Here is a 22,627-nt window from a genome sequence, read left to right as displayed (position 1 = left end):
CTGTGGGTGCAGAGAGGGTAAGAGTTGAGGCTTGGGAGCCTCTGCCTAGATTTCAGAGGATGTATGGAAATGTCTGGATGTTCAGGTACAAGTCTACTGCAGGGGAGGAGACCTCATGGATGACCTCTACTAGGGCAATGTGGAGGGGAAATGTGGGGCCCACACAAAGAGTCCCCACTAGGACACTGCCTAGTGGAGTTGTGAGAAGAGGACCACCATCTTCCAGACCGCAGAATGGTAGGTCTACCAAGAGCTTGCACCATGCACCTGGAAAAGACGTAGGCACTCAGTGCCAGTCTGGGAAAGCAGCTAAGGGGCTTGTACCTTTCATAGACACAGGGCCAGAACTGTCCATGGCCTTGGGAACCCACCCCTTGCATCAGTGTGGCCTGGATGTGAGACATAGAGTCAAGGGAGGTAATTTTAGAGCTTTAAGATTTAATGACTGCCCTGCTGGGTTTCAGACTTGCATGGTCCTGTAGCCCCTTTCTTTTGGCTGATTTCTCCCTTTTGGAATGCATGTGTTGACCCAATGTCTGTAACCCCATTGTATCTTGGAGGTACCTAACTTGGTTTTGATTTTACAGTGTCATAGACGGAAGAAACTTGCCTTGTCTCAGATGAGACTTTGGACTGTAGACTTTTAAGTTAATGCTGAAATAAGTTAAGACTTGGGAGACTGTTGAGAAGGGATGATTATATTTTGCAATGTGAGAAGGACATGAGATTTGGGAAAGGCCGGGGCAGAATGATATGGTTTGGATTTGTGGCCCCACCCAAAACTCATATCAAATTGTAACCCCCAATGTTGGAGGAGGGCCCTGGTGGGAGGTGATTGGTTCACGAGTGTGGATTTCTCCCTTGCTGTTCTCGTGATAGTGAGTGCTCACGAGACCTGGTTGTTTTAAAATGTGTGGCACCTTTCCCTTTGCTCTCTTCCTCCTTCTCTAGCCATGTAAGATGTGCCTGCTTCCCCTTCACCTTCCGGCATGATTGAAAGTTTTCTGAGGCTTCCCCAGCCATGTTTCCTGTACAGCCTGTGGAACCGTGAGCCAATGAAACCTCTTTTCATTATAAAGTACCCAGTCTCAGGTAGGTTTGTATGCCAGTAATGCAAGAACAGACTAATATACTGCCCTAGGTAAGTAAACATCTGCCCTAAGTAAATGTGTGTGCATATTTATACACACATTTATATATACAGCTGATTATCAATTATAAACCACAAGATTTATTTACTTAAAAATTATCATGCCTTGCTTAACATTCCCACACAAATTGCCTGCAGGAAACAGAAACTACAATTAGAAGGAACACTGGGAGTTAAGCTTTGTTAACAATGTTTAGAATAGCACACACTTCTGTCTGAGAATTTAACTGCAAATTGTTTAGCATTAAGGTAAAATGAGACGATAGAGCTAACTTTTGGTGGTCTCCATCCTATCCATGTACATTTAGTTTCCTTTTCTTAAACATATTTCCTGATTAGCAAAAGGTAAAAAATGCTAATCAAATAAAAGAGCAAATTTAGTAGAATGAAAACAAAGTATAACATTCATTCAATAAAATTATTTTTCAAATCACAACAATATGTATCCATAAAATTTAAAAAATGTTCACGCATGGAAAAGTACAAGGTTTACAAAAAAGAGAAGTGGTAAGGCCAGGGTTCGTGACGCCAGGCCAGGGCCAATATTGTTTCCTGGGAGCATTTTGAGAATTATGAGTAGTACTGGATTATCACAATGATTAGGTTACTGAATGATTGCTAGATCCATGGATGGAACAATCCCACATAGTGAAGAACTACTCTATATCTCAAGTGCCCTTTTTTATTTGAAAGACTTTATTATTAATACTTCTAGAGAGGCAAAACAAAATTATACATATATGACACATAGCTTATCTTTTGGTATTACCAAATTTGAAAAATACTGTAATTTTTTTATTTGAACAACTTTTTAAAAATTTCAGAATAGTTTTACATCTACAGAAAAGTTGCAAAAAATAGTATAAAGAGTTCCTGTATACTCTTCACCTATATTCTTATTATTAACATCTCACATTACTATGGTACATTCACTACAACTAAGGAACCAACCTTATTATATTGCTAATAAGCTAAACTCCACACTTTATTTGTATTTCATTAGTTTTTTCCTAATGTACTTTTTCATTCCAAGGTCCTATCTAGAATGCCATAATATAACTATGTCTCCTTATAACTATATCTCCTCCATAATATAAATATATCATGTCTCCTTAGCCTTTTCTGGTTTTTGAGTTTCTCACATTTTCTTTGTTATTGGTGACCTTGACAGTTTTGTGGAGTTTTGGTTGGGTATTCTGAAAAACGTCCTTAAATGTGGGCTTTTCTAATGTTTTTCTCATGGTTAGAATGGGGTTATGGGTTTGTGGGGAGTAAGGAAAGACCATAGAGATAAAGAACCATTCTCATAATATCATATCAATCACATCACAACACATCACATCATATCACGGGTACATGCTATCAACATGACTTATCACTGACGATGTTAACCTTGATCACTTGGCCAAGGTAGCAACTGCCAGGGTTCTCCACTATAAAGTTATATGTTTCCCCTTTTTCACACTCTACTCTCTGGAAACAAGCCACTAAGTGCAACCCACAATCAAGGAGTGGGGATTTAAGTACCACCTCTTTGTGGTGGGAGTTAGGGAGTATGTATACAAATGATCTGTAATTCTCTACATGAAAGATTTGTCTTTTCTCCTCCATTTCTTTACTTATCCAGACATTTATTTATATCAGAATGGACCCATGAATATATTTATTTTATATGTTGGGTTATAACCCAATACTATAATACTTTATTGTTCAAATTGTTCCAGCTTTAGCTTTTGGAAGCTCTTTCGGATTGGCTTTTGAGTATTTTACATGCCCTCATCATTGTGTTTTTTGAACACTTCTTTACTTTATGGCACTACAGGATGCTCCAGGCTCTTCTCGCATATTCCCTACCCTAGCCCTAGAATATAATATTCTCCAAAAAGCTGTTTCCTTCACTTATAACTTTCAAATGGTCAACGGGAATTACTAGAATGGCTTATCAAATGAGTCTGGTCCATTAACACTTCTCCTATTATTTGTTTTTACTTCACTGTCTATTCATTCACCTGTTCTTCCATTTTCTTGTATACATTCCATGGAACAACTTCTGATCTTAATGCTTCTTTTAAATCCAGATATGTTCATTAAAAGTAGAGAAAAATATCAATTATTTTCCTCTTGTATAGTCATCCTGGGTATGTACATACAGAAACCCATATTATTTTATTATGTATTTCTCTTTTTATTACAATAAGGACATTTTAGTGAGTTTTTAAAAATTATGTGAGTAGGTAAGTTATATTATCTGTGCATTTTATTTCAGGAGATATTACATAACATCTGTTATGTAAAACATCCAAAAAGATTGACATAGGAAAAAAGAATAAGCTAGAATCCAATGTGTGCACCTGATTTGGATTATGATTGAAGAAAAAAAATGAAGTGTCTGACATTTATGAAACTAGAAATTTACACAAATAGATATTGATATTAAGGAATGAATGGACAGTGGTGTGATAATAGTGTTATGGTTCCTCAGCTATTATTCTGCTGTATTTCTTTTCTTTTCTTTCTTTCTTTTTTATTTATTTATTTTTTTTTTGAGACAAGGTCTCATTCCATCACCCAGGTTGGAGTATAGTGGCACAATCACAGCCCACTGCAGCCTCGACCTTCCTGGTTCTGGTGATCCTCCCACCTCTGCCACCTGAGTAGCTGGGACTACAGGCATGCCCCACCATGCCTGGCTAATTTTTGTATTTTCTGTAGAGACAGGGTTTCATCATGCTGCCCAGGCTGATCTCGACCTCCTGAGCTCAAGTGATTTGCCCATCTCAACCTCCCAAAGTGCTAGAATTACAGGCATGAGACACTGTACCCAGCCCACTGCTGTATTTATTTTCTATGTGCATGCATTATTTTCCAGTATGCATATGTTTAAGAACAAGCAGCTTCATTTGAAAAGCTAAAATATAAGAAACCACTGCCTTTAAACATTAAATCAGATACATCTTAAAATTAATGTAGATGGAGATTCACAGTATTACCATATTTAAACCAGATTGTTTTTTAAAACAAGATGTCAACACTTATTTCAAAGAAAGTGATGAAATTTCAAAAACATCCCCAAATAAAATTAATTCTAATTTATATGAATTTTAAAGGATAATAAGCAATTTAGGAGAAAAAGGTGCTTTATATAGTCAGAGAGACAAGACTAAGGTAACTTCAAACTAGTTGGTAATTTACCACAGTTCACAATTTTTTTTTAAGGTTCTATTGTCCTGGGTATTGTAATAGCTTTTATAAAAAGTGAGAAACTTCAAACCATTCTCTCCACAAGTAAAGAACAATTTAAGTTACTTTCACTTATTTTAACACTTCCAGTCTAAAGCAAACTCACCTTAACTCTTTCTATTAAAAGAAAGCAAGGAGAAACAGAAAATATCTTTGCATAACTTTGAACAAATCCTACTTTAAGTTCCCACATATATACTAGAATATATATTTTTAAAACATATGGAAAGTTATGTGTATCACTTTAAAATATAATGTATGTGGAATTGTGCCTTTCATTACCATTTTACAAGCACTCCATTGGTCAAATATCTAATTCAACTTGACCACTCCATATTTTGCATTTATTTCACAATAGTTTTTTTTAACTAATTATGATTAAATTTCCTCTAGCATTTAAATTGCTTTGGTGATTCACTTAGCTTTCCTATCATATCACAATTTGGTCTATTATAAATGTTTCCAAACAAAACAATTTGAGGAGATGAACTGACATTTTGTAGGTATATAAGGGTTTCAGATCTACAGGAACACACCAAAAAATGTCTGCTGTTCAAAGAAACACTAATGAAATGCAGGTAGCAAGGCTAACCACTTCTGAGTAAATCTGAACAAATTATCATTATTTTTGGTAAAATGTGACATACTTATGAATGTCTATTATCAGGTACCACATACTTTTATTAGCAATCCTTTGAGAACAAAACATCTCAGCACTGGGTTCTTGGCAGTAGTGCTCAGAGTAGGCTTTTTTTTTAATTTTGCCTAGGTCCAGACTCAGCAGAGGGGAGCATCAAACTCTAGGGGTCACTTCAAAATAGAAAAGCTGTCACCAAGACTACAGTAATATGTGGCATCTTTGTCACTAATGAAAGCCCTATCCTGAGCAGTAGAAACAACTCATCGTGCATACACACACGTACACACACCTCACTAGAAGCCCAAAGGACACAAAAACTATAGCCCACCTTACCAGATACTAGAAAAGGTAGGTTTGATGGAGAGGACATAACATCTTTGAAAAGTATTTCCAGGATTCCTCTCATGTCACATCTACCTCTGCTAGAAAAGCAAGGTGGAAATATTAGGTATTTCTGAACCAATCAGAAATCAATACTTAAAAGAAACACCTGCTTAATAAATATACAGGTATATAGGACAAGTCATTCAACATTTCTAAGTAAAAATTTCTCTAGGCCAAAGTTCCTTCATGTGTAAAATAGGGATTAAGTCCAACCTTTCAGGGCTAAGATAGGCATTAAATGTAATGTAGGGAAAGCACCTAGCACAGGACACAGTATGTAGGAAGCACTTAATAAATATAATCTATTATTAGTTCTGCCTCTGAATATTGCCAACAGAATATAATCTCTTCCTTTAAAAAAGTTGACATTTATATTTGCTTACTATATACAAGGCATCGTTTTAAGTATACCACAACAGAAAAATGTGGTAAAATGTAGAAACACCTTTTAGATTGGTAATTGTAGGTAATACCAGCATCCCCATTTTATAAAAAGGAGAAAACTTGGGAAAATTACTTAAACTCTTCCTAAGATCACACAAGCAAAGAAGTGATAAAGTCAGGACACAAACCCAGGTATCTTGATTCCAAAGTGCTCTTACCTGTACTATATTACATACTATGCCAACTTTTAAAGGGTAGAAAATTCAGAAAAATTTTTAAAAGGTCAATTCTGAAAATCATTGTGTACATATCTGAACTGTGTCCTTTACCCACTAAATTGTAAATCCAATCCAGTAGGGGAGAAGTTGACGTCAAACCTAATTTCACTGAACAGCTGTACAATCTCTGTTGAGCTGCTTAACTTCTCTGTACTTTACCTATAAAAAGGTGTTAATAACTCTCCCTTATCTCACTTTTAAAGATTATTCGTAATAATATAATGTGAAGTACATGACCTTTCTAATTTGGGTGAATGAGAAGAACCAAGCTATATTAAATAACGTTTGCAAAATACTCCAAAAAACAAAAAGTGATAATTCTAAGTATACAGAAATTCTAAGTAAAAATACAACTCCTTTCTAACTAGCATATTTCCAGTATGTAAGTGGCTCCTGGCAAAGTATAATACAAAAACATTGTACTCTCCCAGGTCAAACAATTTCTTTCCAATCTTGTTTGCATTATTAGATTGATCAGCAAACTTTTCCTTCACATATTAACAGAATCTTCAATAGGAGCACAGTGAAATTATCACAAATCCCAAATAAAAAGAATCTGAATTAACAGGTTTTTACCATAAGTAAACTCAAAACATTATGTCTAGGGCCACTGGAAAGAAAAATCATCTAACCCAAATACTTCACAGAACAAACTACTCTGTGTGTGTCAATTCAACATCAAACTGAAAGTCTCTGGTCTGACTGCTAGAAGGCAACAGAGCAGGCTTCTGGATAAAGAAGCTTTGTTCCTTTGATTTAATGTAACATTGGTGCCAACAGAGACTGCCACAAAGCTCATCCTGACACCAATATAATGGGAACTGGGGAAAGAACATCTAGCCCTGCCATATCATGCTAGCTCTATACCACATCAAACTTGGTTTCTATGTAGGTTCCAGCAGGCCAGAAGGAAAACTAGCAACTGGACTACTATATGTCTGTTTTGAGCACCATGAGCAAAATCTCTACACTTTCTCTGTTATATGTATTTAATATCTCAAGGCCTGTTTTGAAAACCAAAATATAAATGATTTTCACAACATTAAAATATCAATTTTCTGAAAAAATATACCAAATAAACTCCTATATACATATAAAAAACACATCAAAATTAAAACAAAAATTCAGCTAGTATTAACATTAATCATTCAGCAGTATTATTTAATGCCAGAATTTTAAAGGTTTTTACTAATAAATTACATTGTTAAGTACAACTAACGACTTACTAGAAAATAGATTCTTTTATCATCTTTGGTAAATACATTGATAAAAGGAAAATCCAGGATCTAAGCCAAGCTTCCATTGATTTGTTCCAGTTATTACTTAAGAAAACATGTTGCAAGCCTGTTTTAAAAATAGCAGATGTATTTGAAACAAAATAAAAAGTTCAAACAAACACCAAAAAAAAAAAAAAAAAAAGATATTGGGCAAAATCTTAAAAGGCAACTAATTTAATGAGGTTTCTTCTTATCTACCACTGTATCTAAAGACTATCCAACCTATCTAATTTCTAAGAACATTAATGTCAAGTAAACATATAACAGTCATGCATGCTACACTTGATATTAGTTATGTAACAATATTTTTATCATGGCAAACCATCCTATATTGGTGTCAGTGCAACTTTTGGTTTATTAAATAAATATTGGTTTTTCAAACAATTTTATGTTGTGGTAAAATAGTCAACAGATGAACAAAGAAAGCTAAAACAGTTATTACTGCACTTTAGCAAAATTTAAAATTCAGTGCATTTATGCAAATAGCAACAAACTCTTTTTTCCTGAAATTGCAAGAGTAAGATAATGAAAACTTCCATTAGAATTAATGATTGTAATTTAAATTAAAATCAAACCATAAATTAAATACACCTTTCAAGTTTAAAAATTCTATCTTGTAGAATAGTTGTTTGTAAGTCAAATCAGGGCACAATTGCAATCCATTGTTTTGCAGTACTAGCTAGGGCATTTAAGCCTGATGGTGTTTTATAAAGAGTTAACAAACTGGCATGCCTATTAAGATCTTCACAATTTCACTTATTCTGATTTGTATTTTAATGATTCTAAATTGGGAGGAGGCAGGCTTTATTAGAAAAATTTCAGTAATTTGCCTACTAGTGATTACCTAGCAGCATGTAATTCATAGAAAATCCACTTGAGGCACCTGTATTTAGCAAACTATGTCTTGCAATAATTCTGTACATCTGTTCTTAAAAAGTGCCCTTCAAAAGTTAGTAACGATAAACTTACATCTAGTTTTTAAAGTTTTATTTTTTTCAAAATCAGAGGGAAGGATGAAAAATTACACAAGAAAATGCTACTTTAAGATGCACCTTTAAATACCTTAATTGTATTCCTATTAATAAAAATGCAAATTGAACACTAAATATAATAAATAAGATAATGGTTTCATTAAGCTCAAGGGTTGTTTTTCTATTTTATCGTCCCAATTAACAAATAAAGGATATCTTAACAGAATAATGCATTTTAATTTTGTATATGAGCTTTTTGTTTTTATTTTTATAAGAGGACAAAACTAAGACATTTGATCAATTTCACTCTATCATGCATTCTAAAATATATAGAGTTCTTTAAAAAATACCCAAATGAAGAAACAATTAGAAAATTTGAATGAAGGGAAATAAATGCTTAGGAGGAGTGTGTTTTAATGTTTTAATAAGTATTTGCTTATCATGTTGTCTTACTAAGTGATGTTAGTAAATAATATTTATACTATCTATAATATTTATGGCATAAATACAAGTGTTATTAATTTACTGAAATTATTAATATTTTATAACAAAATGAGTTTAAACCATGATTCGTATCTTTGAATTGGCTAGAGCACCACAACTATGAGAAATGGATAAAGCAACCCTACTTCTACTGTATCCTGGCACACAATATGTAGGTTGGCACTGAAGTATCCATTAGAGCATTATAAGGGACTTTACGTGCATTGTCATTTAGGAAAGCAGATTTGCTGACAGACCAGTAATCTGTGAATACATTAATTTATTCCTTCCCTCAACAAATATTTTCTAAGTGCCTATTTTATACCAGATACTTTTTTACACACTGGTACAAGAAACAGACGGGGTCCTTGCACTCATCTAGTGGGGGAGCTGGAGATCAATCAAATAACCATCCAAATTAATATAAAAATAAAACTGGTGAATGGGACACAGGAGATATACATGGTACTAGGACAGCATATAACTGAGGATTTGATGTGATTTAACAAATCTGGAAAGGCTTTCCTAAGGTGGATGAGAAAAAGCATAAGACCTGAAGGGTGAGTAGGACTTAACTAGGTGAAGAGAATGAGGGAACATATTAAGTGCAAATGCCCAGTGGTAGGCAAAAAGGAAGGACGGTGAGGCAGCCTGTATACTTGGTGCTGTGCATGACACTTACCTCATAGGCAATAACCAAACCTTCAAGGGTCTTATAGGCCATGTTAAGGACTTTGACCTTTATCCTAAAAACAATGAGAAGTAATTAAACTGTTTTAAACTGATAAGGGTAAGAAGTGAGAGAATGAGATCAGATGCGATTCATTTTCAAGGAATTCATCCTGACTGGAGGTGTATGGATCAAACAAATAAACAAAATTAAGATGCTACAATTATCATGACCTCGACTGAAAATGGTCATATTTTGTGCCTTGTAGCAAAAGGAAAAAAAGGGAAACAGAGTCCATTAATTTTACCTTTTTTAAACTCAACCACCACTTCTCCAACTTTTCCACTGATGCATCTGTAATTGCTCAAAAGAGTGTATTCAACCCTGGGAGGTCTGGAGAATAGAGCTTTAAACAGCCAGCTGCAAGCCTAAAATTCCTGTTAAGTCTCTGGTCTCATCTTTGAAATAATGCCAATTTTGATTTCTACATCATGAATATAATATCCATGTTTGTTTTAATATAAAAAAGCTTAGCAAAACACACACACACACACACACACAAAACACCTCTTTGGCTTCTTTTGATCATTTGGCTTCCACAACCACAAAAATATACCATTTTGTGGAACACAGGCCTATGCTATTCATGAAAACTGTGAATTCACTCACTGAATGTAATTCAACACAATGATTCCACGTTGAAGACTATACTTGTTGCTTTTAATCAGACACTAAACAATAAAAAGCCATAAACAATTAAAACTTTTAGACTCCATTTTTTTCAAATTACTTTATACTCCCTTCCCCCGCCCTTTTTGAAAACTAGTACAGATGATCCATTCTTTTAGTACTATTTTTAGAAGCTAATAACTTTATTCTTCACAATAACCCTATGTGTGAGGTATTGCAGGGAAGACACATAGAAACCTAAACGTCATTAAGAACAAATTGAGGTCGGGTGCGGTGGCTCATGCCTGTAATCCCAACACTTTAGGCGGCCGAGGCAGGTGGATCACTTGAGGTCAGGAGTTCAAGACCAGCTTGGCCAACATGGTGAAACCCCATCTCTACTAAAAAAAATACAAAAATTGGCCAGGGGTGGTGGTGGGTGCCTGTAATCCCAGCTACTCGAGAGGTTGAGGCATGAGAATCACTCGAACCCAGGAGGTGGAGGTTGCAGTGAGCTGAGATTGCGCCACCGCACTCCAGCCTGGGCAACAGAGTGAGACTCTATCTCAAAACAAAAACAAAAACAAACAAAAACAAACAAACAAAGAATAAATTGAGCCCTAATCTAGGGTTGCTTTGTTATAAATAAAAATGATAATTTATCATTGCTTTAGGAACAGTATTAATACTTAAAAGTCTATTTCCATTCTTCGTATAAGAACTTGGTTCAGTAAAATTAGAAATATCTAACAACATAATGTTAATGATTTAATTAATCTTCAAAATAATTTAACATTATTTTCAAATCATTCCTGAGAAACAGATTTGAAACAGCTGTACCAATTCAATACACATTCTTTGTGGGCTTATTTTTGGCAGCTGAAGTTTTATAATGTGGCATTTATTTAAACTCAGGACATGATGAGAGTTTTATGGTCTTTGTGAAATGCAGATTTGTTCTTGTACTTTTGTGCCACCTACTCATGCTCCTCCCTCACTTTCCCTCTACTGCCCACCTCTCTCCTTCATCCAGACAAACCTATATACGACCCCCCTTTACTTAATAACCCCATCTCAACTCTAGAGTTTCTTGCTGTGCTGCTACATTTAGTATACATCCCTCTTAGATTATGCCTTAAGTAAATAAGTAGCTTAAATAGTTGCTAGAACCCCACCCTCCTCACAGACCCCTTTCTGATTCAATAAAATTATCATCTTCTCTTTCCAATGGTGCTCATATACAGCTTTTAAAAAAATTACTACGTGTGCTAGTTGGTACCTTTCTCTGTCTTTGCCTAAGTTTGTCAATGTCACTACCATGCCTTACAGAGGCTAATTTCCCCAAAGCAGAGAATAATTTAAAACAATCCATTAAAGTACCTTCCATGCAGAAGCACTGAGAAAATAATATCTATGGAGCAAATATATCTACATAAATATACTCCTTGTTCCTAATCTGCACTAAATCATGAGTGTTACATTAAGGAGCAAATGTTAATAACACTATAAGAAAAATAACATGTCTTCTGAATGAAATTCTACGTATGGAAAAGATACATTCCTTCTTTACATAAAATGACAAGAATTCCTGTTCCCCAAGAAAGTCAAATCCAAAGTAGATGATTGTTGGTGCCAATTTAGTCACCTTTCAATTGAAAAAAACACCCTAATTTTTCAAAAGGAAGTGATACAAACAATTTGATCACTTAAGCTTATTTGTAGTTCCTGCCAGAAAATTATTTCCAATCTCTCTCTCAAGACAGTTGAACTCAAAATTCTGACATTTTCTTTATTTAATAAAGACAAATTTCAACCTCAGCTCTGGGTCCTATGATGGGCAAAAAGAATTACTAAAGAGCATTGTACCTGTCAAAACATCTCTGCCTTATCAAATACATTCTCCTTTACAGCATTAAACTTTTATACTGACTAGACTTTATATAATCACTACATTTTCCTCTACTATAGGATTGTATACAAAACATTGGTTTTGCTTTTTATACCTAAAAGAATGTATTTTATTTTCTATCCTCAAGACGGCTGAGTCATCACGACAGAAATTAGAAGTCAGAGAATGCCTCTTGAAGAAATGATTTATAGTAAACAGGAAAGGGTAGAGCAGTTGATTGTGGAATGGGTTGAGAAAAGGCTATCTTAAAAATTTAATTATTTTAGGAATCATAATAATACAAAATTGGTTGGAGCTAAATCACAGAGATGTTTAAAGACCAGCAAAATGGGGCCTATTGGTTAACTCTGAAAAATCATAATCATTTTATCTGACCCAGAGAGATTAAAGATTACTGGAAGAATGTAATGTAGGGAGCTGAGTCCTAGAAAAATAACTGTCTTAGTCATGTGGATATTTTGAATGAGTCTCAGAGTTGGAAAAGATGTAAGAAAAAAATTGGAATGACTGGGTGTGACATGGACTAGGAAAATTAATAATAAAGTTAATAACAGGGGCCCTAAAGCATTCAGGGTTTTTTGTTATATTTCAGTGGGCAAAAAAGTAGAGAAGGTCTGCAGACTCAAACAACTGCAGATTATTTCCAGGCCCTGCAAGGGGACAGATAGGAGCTGAGAAATGACTTATTTTTGAATAATAGACGGAGGAAAAATTAGAACAATTACTGGCCTACTTTTCTGCCTATGGTTTTTTCCAATAACTCATTTGTCTTTATTTACCTTGAAAGGAGTTTATGTTTTAAAATATAAAAACTACAAGAGGATTGGATGCAATTTCCAACTGAAGGTTAGTTTCAAATGCTAATTTATGAGTATTTGGTTTTCTCCAAAAACATTTTTATAAGATTAATTTTAAAAATTAATTTGAAGGTCTAGAAGATATCTCCAAATAGCCAGAAGTACTATCAGGATAATTTGTGATATAGCTACTTATTTCACTGACTCACAAGGAGTTCATGTATTTACTGGAAATAACATTGACACTGTGTTATATTCAATTTTTACTGTCAGTAGAAAATTTGGTATTTGATTTTACAAATAATGAAGTTGGTGAGCAAAAGAATACAAGGATTTCCTTATATTTTTACTACTAACAATATATAAATTTTATATTTCCATCTCCCTCAAATATTTTAATAAAAATCAATCTAAATGAATCCATTTACACATTGCACCAAAATTGCAATGTATAAATCGTCCCTCATAAATAATCTTTAATATATGCCACTAAAGCTTAATAATCTTGTCAGCTTTTTTTCCCTGTTCATTTCCCTCTCTGGGACTGAGTTTCTATACCACTTCTACAAATTGTCTAGAATCATAAATATATGGCCACTCCTATTCTTATACACTTAATGATTCTTTTTCTGTTTAGTGAAGAGAAAAATATCCTAGAAAGTACATAAAGAATGCACCTTACTTAAACAGAGTTATAACTATTTATGATTGTGACCAGCAGAAAGCATATACTATATGTTTTCAATGTTAAGGATGATGAAACTGTCTCATTAGGAGCATCCTCTGAAGAACTCCCACAGTGTTGCAGTTGTTCAAGACTCTCGTTCATTCTTTGGTACTGCCTTTACAACACTACATATTACACAACACTAAATGAGGTTTAGCCTCTCAAAGCTACAGCCTAAATTAGCAGGTGACTTTTAAATATTACTGCATTACTGCAGGATGAAAAATATTTTTAAAATGTCCTTTGTTAAACTTTATTTGGGGAAAAGGGCAAAGAGAGAAAAATTAAGGTAACAGTGTAAGTTACAAGTTGAGGAAATGTTGTTTGTTTCATGCAACTATTTTTTTAAATCTCATTTTCTGATAATATCTCAAATCAAATACATATGAATATTAAGGAAATTTCAGCAGGAAGTAGTTTGGGATTTGAAATATCATTCATTCTCTTCCAGTCATATGTGTATACGATACACAAACTCTATCCTGGCTACCCAATTCATCTTTTCAAATAGCTCTAAAATGCGTCACCAACAGGTATGAAACAAGGTATTCGACTTATGTATTAAAAAAAAATTCAAATCACAGCTAACAATGTTAACCTAACTTCAAAGAAGCCACATTTTAGGCTGGAAAGATTTTTAAAGGACTGGTGTACTGAACAACTAATAATGTGTGTCAGAATATTTGCATCATATATTCTACTTGCTTCAGTGGACCTAAACTATGGAGAGAGGGGAAACTGCAAGAATGTAACTGGGAGGGTGGGAGGTGGAGACTGAGTATGCAGCACTCACTACAGGCATCATGGGAATTTGCAAAAGGTAGTCTATGAAGGTAATCAGACTCCCATGGAGCCAAGATAGCTTGTCTTTTCATATTTCAGCAACAGACTCAAACTACAGTAACCTTTTAGAAAAATTCAAAGAAAGGGGTTTTAAGCATTGTTACTTCCTGCATATACTCTGGCTCTTTCTTCCATCACTGAGAAACAGAGAAGAAGGTGGAGAGTGAGGAGAATTGGTGGGAATCTAAGATACTGGAATTTCAATAGCAAATATATAAAGAGAAAAAGCAGCAGCAAAGATGAGCCACTGCAGGACTTTGTCTTAGTCATCTTTATATCCCCCATGGCACCTTAGCACAATGCACTGCACACAGGGGGGCAGTCGATAAATAATGTATTGGGTTTAATTCAATTCACTCACATTTGTACTGTGCTTAGCAGTTACAAAACAGTTTCCACATATTAGAAAAGAAAAGCAAAGTAAATGAGGAATAAAGGGGCAAGTAAGGGAATAAAATGAAAGCAAAATAAAGAAAAATCCACAAGAATAAGCAAGCGGCCAAAAAGGCTGGGGAAAAGAATGAGCAAAAAAATTCAGTTTCTCCCTGTCACTCTCAATCCCTTCCAATCACCTCACCTCTCATTCTAAATTATCTGGAGCTTAGAAAGTCTGACTGTTAAGTAAGCCCAAGAAGGGGCTCCTTCATCGTAGGAACGGGCATTTTCAGCGATAATAAGCCTTTGGTCCCTGACTGATCTACCTAGAGTTTGCTCAGGTATGACCTCGAGCAAAACGCTAACATTTCCCAAGTGTGGCCACGGATTCTTTATTCCATTCCATCCCATCTATCCCCTCTTCAATTCCCAAAATCTTAGGGAAGAGTTGGGCCTGGGAATCCAAGGGGTTGGTGGGTGGGGGAGTCCTCTACAAGCCCCTTAACTCAGACAACAGAGGGAGGTAGTGAGACAGGAAAGCCCAGGGATTAGAGAAAAAGCTCACGTTTGCGATTAGGAGGGCGATTGTCTATAACTGTGGTTATTATCAATCGCCAGGGGCAAAAAGGGGGGAACCTTCAAGATGGAAGAAATGTGAAGGTACCTGAATGCGCATCACCTTACACCTGGCGTTGAGCCCTTAATAAAAAGCCGTGAGGTCCAAAACCTCGACTGGCTTGAAAGGGAGAAAACAGGGAAGGGAAAGGATGTGAGGGGATGCGCTGGAGGCAGCCCACAGATACCAGCAAGGATGCTGTCCCAGGGGAAGCATGATGTCCTCACCCCCAAAGTAGCACGTACCCCCGCCCTGGGCATCCTCAGCCAAACCTGGGTGTGGGGGGATGCCAGGCTCCAAATGGGGGCGGCCGAGTCCTGACCCCATTATGCGGGCTAAAAGTTGCTTGGGAGAGTTGGCGCTGGGGAAGGCGGCTGGCAAGGGCGGCCGCCGAGGGGGCGTCAGCTTTCCCAGGAACAAAGGGGCCAGGGAAGGCGACCAGGGGAGCAGGTCCTGGGGGAGTCCACCCTGAGCTAGGAGATAAGGGTCGCCACGTCCTCCTGGCCCAGGGGCAGTAAGGGGAGCGGGGAGTACGCAAGATGTGCCGGTATTCCGCCTCCTGACTTCCTGCCTCCAACCGGGTGGCGCCCGCTGCCCTCTAGCTCTCTGGCCGCTCCGCGCCCCTCTAGCTGGAGACAAAAGGAGACCGGGGACCCCAGGCCCCTGCCAGTCCTGGAGGACCCCCGCCCCGACGCGTACGACGTACGCCAGTGGAAGCCGCGGTGGCGGGCTCTGGCGCGACGGGCGCCCCCTCCTAACCTCGCACTGGTGCCCCGCGCCCCAGTGCCGCCTCACCCTCCCCGCAGCGGGCATTACCTTTCATCCAGTCCACTACTTGACTCGGAGACCATTTGCTCACGGGCTCCATTATCAGAGCCATGGGTACGGGGTCGGTTCCGTGCAGAGCGCGGAGCTCAGACACAAAACGAACTCAGCAGTCCGAACCGCTCTCAGGTGGGGTCCCTTGCTGACCGCAGCCTCTCTGGGCGGGCGGCGCGTTGAAAGCGGCTTTTGTGTGTCGGGTCTCGCGGCTGTGATGTCTCTTAGCCAACCGCTGGCAGGAACGGCGACGGGGAGGGAAACGTGCAGGAGTCGTGGCTCCGCGCCGGGTCTGCTCAGTTCCCGCTAAGGCGGCGGCGGCTGCTGCTGCTGCTGCTGCCTCCGCCGCTCCGCTCGGGTCTCCGTCCCTAGGGAGCTTCAGTTCATGGCTTGAGCTGCTGAGGGGGTCGCGTCACCGAGGGAAGCAGCCTCTGCCGCACGCCCTCAGCCAACTTGCCCGCTCGCCTCACGCGCGGGAGTGAAGCCCCCAGCACGACTAGCTGCCCGGCGGAAATGACGAGGGGCCTCCTGCCACCCAAAATATCTCTCCGCAGCCCTCGGGTGCGGGGCGCGCGCGCCACGAGCCCCCCGCCCGCTCGCTGCCGCGCGGTCCCGCCCCCAGGGCCGACGGCAGGCGCGCGAGGCGCGTGCGCGTGCCAGCACGAGGCCGAAGCCCAGGGTCTGTCTGGCAGGCAGACAGGTGCCAGCAGCTCGCAGCCTGGCGTTCCCGCTTTGGGGCCGTCCGGGAACAGAGGCGCGCGAGGTGCGCGTGCGCGGCAGCGGAGGCGGTGGCGGCGCGAGACAGAGCCAGAGCCCGGGGTCAGTCAATCAGGTGCGGGCGGCTGGAGTATGGCTTTGTGAGGCCTCTGAGGGGACCCGGCGGTGGCGGCCACGGCGAGACGGGCCGCCCACCAGTTGAACTCCGACAGCTGAGGCGGCTGAGGAGGTATCCGCGGCCCCACCACCGAGGGGAGGGGGACACCACTGAGTGCGGGGGTTACAGGGAGAGCCCGGGCTTTCCTGGCTCTCGCTTTCACCCTCGGCCTCCCGGCTGCTGAGGGGTCTCCTGAGGTGATTCCCGAGACCCGCGTACGCCTGCAGAGACGAAGGTGTGGACTGCCGTGGACGAGAACGAGGCTCCGCCTGCCAGAAGCGCAGCGATGATGAGGCAGGAGGGCTAGTGCTGTCGGGTCTTCCCCGGGTGATGAGCGGGTCCTGGGAAGTCAGGCGTTGAGGCTGTTACCTGCCAGCTGCTGGTTGTGGGATCCTGAGACAGGTTCTGCCCTATGTACCATTTTAAAAGGCTCTTTTTCAGGTTTTCGGCCAACTCCTCTAAAGTACCTATTTTAGAGGATGTCATTTTGTGTTCGATATTCTTATGTATTAATAAGAACCAAAGGGCAACAATGGGATTTAAAATGCGTGACAAATTTAAACATTATTTTTCAAAACTCATTTTCTTCAAAAACCATACACAGGCTACTATGCAACCGTTAGTAAAATACAGTTTGCCTAATGAGGTTTCACTTTAAAAGGCAAATATTCCTAGAGTGTAGATGCAAACTCTCTACCACCACCGTTTTAGGCGTTTTCTCTGTATCATTCTTAAATAGGTCCATTAAGTAAAAGGGAAACTTTTTAAATAAGCATTCCAGTAATGTCAATAGGTTTTGCCAGTTACTGTGGTAACCCACTTTCTCTAGTCCAATTTTATAAGATGCAGAAATGCCACGTTCTTTAACTGGCGTGAGTTGATGACAACCCCCCCCCCCCACACACACACACAAACAGCTAAAACCACAGTAGTTAAAATATTGTGACGTTTTTAACTGCTGATTTCAATGCTAGTGATAGAGAACAAGTAAAATTTAAGATGGCCTGTATTTAGGCTTCTTTGTTTTTCTAACTATCCAAACTTAGAAGTATATGCAGAATTTTGGAAAGACATTTAGAAAATTATCTAGACAAGCCTACACTCAGAGGACACAGATACAACACCTTACTTTCACAATCCAGATCGTGGTTGTGACTTACAGTTTTTTCTTGGCTGACCAGGTGTGAAAGGTATTGTAGTTTGGAGTGCTTACATTCCAATAGAGTCTAAGAACATTACATCAGTGTTTCTAGAAAAGACCGTTTTCAGTGTCAGTAATTGAAGGAGTAGCTTTATATATATAGGATACATTGTGATGCTGCAGTCACAGGGAGATGTTAAAAGTAATTTTTTATCAAAATAATACTGCTAATAATAACAATGAATATTTATTGAGGATGGTGCTAAGTACCTTACATATGTTTTATCCTCCAGAACAGCTCATCATTAGCCACATTTTACAGATAAGAAAACCCTACCTATCACATTCACTTCCTATCTGCAAACCTATTACACATAATTCAATAAATGTTGGATAAATTAATGAATAAGGCTTAAAAAGGGAAAGTAATTTGTCTGCCATGTTGCACCAAGTTAAGGTGATTCCAGAATGTGAACTTTTAAAACTAGTAAAAAGAGTTGTATCAGTGTCACAAAACGAACAGTATGAGTGATGGAAAGCCCATTGTGTTAACAGAATATGTCTCATCAGAAGTAACTACAAAGAAATGTGAGAGTCACCCTGAGTGTTCCTAACCAGAACCTAAACAGCAACTCTGAGAACAGCAACTCTGTAGAAAATGACTAAATTTGACTGACACACCAAACGGCACCTTGAGACTGGGCTTGCAGGACAAGCAACCATACTGTGCAAGCAGGTCCAAAGTGAGATGTTGCTTGCTTAATGAGTGGAATATCAAAACAAATGTCAAAGACCAGGATACAGTAAAAATAAAATAGATGTGTATTTCATGAAAAGACCAGTGCCAAAGAAGATGGGAAAACAAGATCCCCGAGAAAGATTTTGAGGCAGACCCTAGGTCAGAATTCAGTCATATATATTCTCCTCTTATTTATGTTAAAGTAAGGAATTCATTTGGTCTAATCACCTAAGATTATTTAAAAAATAAATCTAAGAACTAATAACGACTGAAACAAAATGTAGGTGTGGAGTTATACTATCTAGTAGATTTTACCAAGGCCTTAAATATTTGCCCTAATTCCTTCTCCCTGAGGTTTCCCCTACAAAACATAGCATTTGCCTTTGATTTTGACAATACAATGGGCATTAATTACTTCATTTAATTTGTTCAGAACATAAGTGGCTTTTTACTTCAAATATTCTTGATTTGGGGGAAAGAAAAATAAACGGATTAAGTCTTCATTGACTTCACTCTTTTATTCTTAACTACAAATGACTCAGCTAAAACTTTCTTGCATTTTTCCTTTCACAACTTTTCAAATAAACTAGGTTTTATTTTATTTTTTTTTTGCTTGTTAGTCAAAATGTTAACGCCTCGCTCCATTTTTGTAAGTGTAGTGTAATGTGATTACATACAGACTTTAGCAGCTTAATTTTGCCTTCTCCTAATGCAAAATACAGTCTCAAAGATTAGGTGAAAGTGTATTGTCATAAAATACATACTAAAACATAATGCAGTAAATAGTATGATGTCACACTTCAATAGTCTAGACATAAAAGCAAAACTGATCTTTGGAAGCAGCCTTAGATTCTTTTTGGAAGCAGAGTATAAATATTAAATTAATTGGAAACGTAATTTGTGAGATATTTGCACCCATATCAAAATGAATCACTTTAAATGATCTTTTTATTTTAAAAATAATCTCGAGTCAATTTATGGCACTAGTTGTTATAGTTTGGTCTTTTCTAATCTTCTCCCTCTAGATTTCACTAAAAAAACTCTCTTGACCAAAATATTCTCTTAAGATTTTATAGTAAAAGAAGTGATTCTAATTGACTTCAGATATGGAATTTACAAATGGTTTCCTAAGTAGAAGCTGGGTGCTCAAAGGATCTGACTTTCAGAGGTTAGGTCAGATAGGGAGGGAGCATTCCACTGGAAGAAAGACCTTCAAGCCTTTGTCCCTTTGTGGCCAAAGTAAGGAGTAAAAAATAGGAATGTTTCTTCTTGAGCTGCAAGCTTAGTATCTCTGACCCCTACGTTGTCCAACCTAGGCTATCTTATAGGGGCCATAATCTTCACTTAGTGTTTTTTTCCTGCTAAAATGCTTGCTCTGCATCAGACCTCAGACTTGTCATATAAGACATATTTTAATGTTTTTAGTTACTTAACATTTATACAAAATGTCTTGCAGAGTCGTTTTGGTAATTTTCCCAGTTCACTTAGATTTAGTATTTTTTGCTATAGCTGTCTGATTTTTAGAATTCTTGCCATTTTAATGAGTAATATTTTATCAAACTATTTTCTCCCTTTTATCTGTTGTCTTTTAATGGGTAGTGAGAAGTGACAACACAGAACAGCTGTGAGGGTAGTCCATTATCTAAACTAGAGGAAAGGATAGGAGCCCCTTTTTTCCACTTATTTTTGCCCAGATCTTTCCTATAATTTCAAAAACTGGTGTTCTATGCTTGCCCAAACTATACCCCTTGATCAGGAAAAATTAGGCATTTCTGGTAAGACTAGTTAGCAAAACACATTATTCCCAAGAACAATATGTAAAACTTGCTCCAGGGAAATCTCAGCAAAATTTCTGAAACAATTTCTTTGCAGTGTAATCCAACTAACAGCTATGAATTAAGTACCAAAGCCTCTGATATACCCAACCACTTGATAGCAATCTGTCTAAGCTTCCAATCATCAGCGACACAAGTAGAGAGAGGCCTTAACTGTAAATGGGCCTTCAGTGCACTGCTCTGGGCCAAATCTCCCTCTAGATTAACAGGGAGAAGCACCCAGAGAGGATAATTAAATTAGGAGAATCCTTTCTTTGCTGTTCTGCCTCTAGGGTAAACTGTATTAAATTCAGTCATGTCCTTTCTTGACCAACATATACAGCAATACTCCCTGGGTGAAGAGAAATTGGCTTGAGTTGAGGTTATCCCAATAGGGTTTTATAGGGCTCTTTCCAGGGCCCCTCCCTGCTGCATTAATCACAGTCTGATAAAAATCCCAGAGCCCACCAAGATTAGGAAACCTAGTTTTCTTAACACATAAAGTCCTAGCCCACCAGGGAAGTTTTCAGTGCACTTGTCAGCCATAAATGATAGGCATATAAACTCGTTATTCAACAAACATTTCTTTGCCACAATGTGCTGCTCAAGTTGTATCCTTTGATCAGAAAAATTAGCTTGATTTTGTGGATTCAAAGATGACCAAGATTTTCATAGACTGGTAGCAGAAACAGAAACGTGTAGTTGATTTAATAGGATAATGTGATAAGTGCAATGATAGATGTGTCCAGTGATATGTGAAGAGAAGTACCTAACAGCTGGGAGGAAGACTATATGGAAAGGATAATGCCTGGTTTAGATTTTAAAGGACGACAGCCAGGCAATAATGCAGAAGCAAGCTTATAGGCAGAAGGACAGTGCAATCAAAGTTATAGAGCACCATGTATAGGTACCTGGATTACTGGCATTAAAAACCAAAGCAAGAGGTGACAGGAAAGGAGGTGGGAGGGATAGGCAACCACCAGATTATGGAAAAATCAAACTGTCCAAGATAGAGCCGTCTAAGGATTTTAAGAAATGGAGTGACTTGGTCATATTTATATATTTGTGTTTTATATGGACTACTCTGGCACCAATGGAGAAAACAGATTCCAGAGAGATAGGATGCAATTCAGAGGATGTGGCAATAGACCAGTGAAGAGATGACTCAGGTCAGAAATAGGGCAGTGGAGGTGGGGATGGAGAGAAGAAGATATATTTAATAAATATACAGGAGAACTTGGTTATTGATTAGATACAGGAGATTAGAAAAAGAGCAATATCAAGAATGATTCCTGGGATTCTAGCTTGGGTAAATGGGTAAATTGTTTCTCTTCCATATAACATAAAAAATAAAGGGTGCTGACTTGGGAGGGGGAAGTGATCTGAGATATTAGTTATGTTTTGGACATTCTAAAGATGAAATACCTATAGGGAAGTCCAGAAGAGATTTCCAGTAGGTAGCTTCTGTGCTCATGTATAGGAATGTGAAGCTGAGTATGGGCTGAAGATATATGTTTGAGAATTACTGCTAAAACAAGAAGACAGGGAGGATGTCAGATGCCCCATTGAGGAAGCCCACAGAAGAGAAAGAGAAGGTTTGTAAATTATAAGAAGAACCAAGAGAATGTAGTGTCATGATACCTCAATGAACAAAGAATTTCAGGTAGAAAGAAGAAGTGAAAAATTGTGTGAAGTGCAAAAATGATGCTGTTCCAATAAGAACTGATAAAAAGAATCTGGTAGTTTTGTCAGTTTTTATATCTTTTATGGCATTATTAAGGTCTGTGAAAGAACTGGATGTCAGAATAGGGAGGCTTGGTATATAGG

At 38.1% G+C, this 22,627-nt stretch overlaps 1 protein-coding gene across 8 annotated transcripts in view; it reads right to left on the bottom strand.

The window, feature by feature from the left end:
- Nucleotides 1-16,750, bottom strand: part of CNKSR2 (connector enhancer of kinase suppressor of Ras 2) — a 286,232-nt gene extending 269,482 nt beyond the window's left edge. For all 8 annotated transcript variants that reach the window (XM_005593153.5, XM_005593154.5, XM_045383816.3 and 5 more), the window contains exon 1: nucleotides 16,230-16,750. In XM_005593153.5, the coding sequence (XP_005593210.2) occupies nucleotides 16,230-16,293 (64 nt within the window). In that variant the 5' untranslated portion in view covers nucleotides 16,294-16,750. The remainder of the gene's footprint in view (nucleotides 1-16,229) is intronic.
- Nucleotides 16,751-22,627: the final 5,877 nt, after the last annotated feature.

Source organism: Macaca fascicularis, chromosome X (genome assembly GCF_037993035.2).
Source record: "Macaca fascicularis isolate 582-1 chromosome X, T2T-MFA8v1.1".
In the NCBI taxonomy this organism is placed as follows: domain Eukaryota; kingdom Metazoa; phylum Chordata; class Mammalia; order Primates; family Cercopithecidae; genus Macaca; species Macaca fascicularis.
Note: the sequence above shows the minus strand (reverse complement) of the source record. Positions and strands in the feature narration are given on the sequence as shown.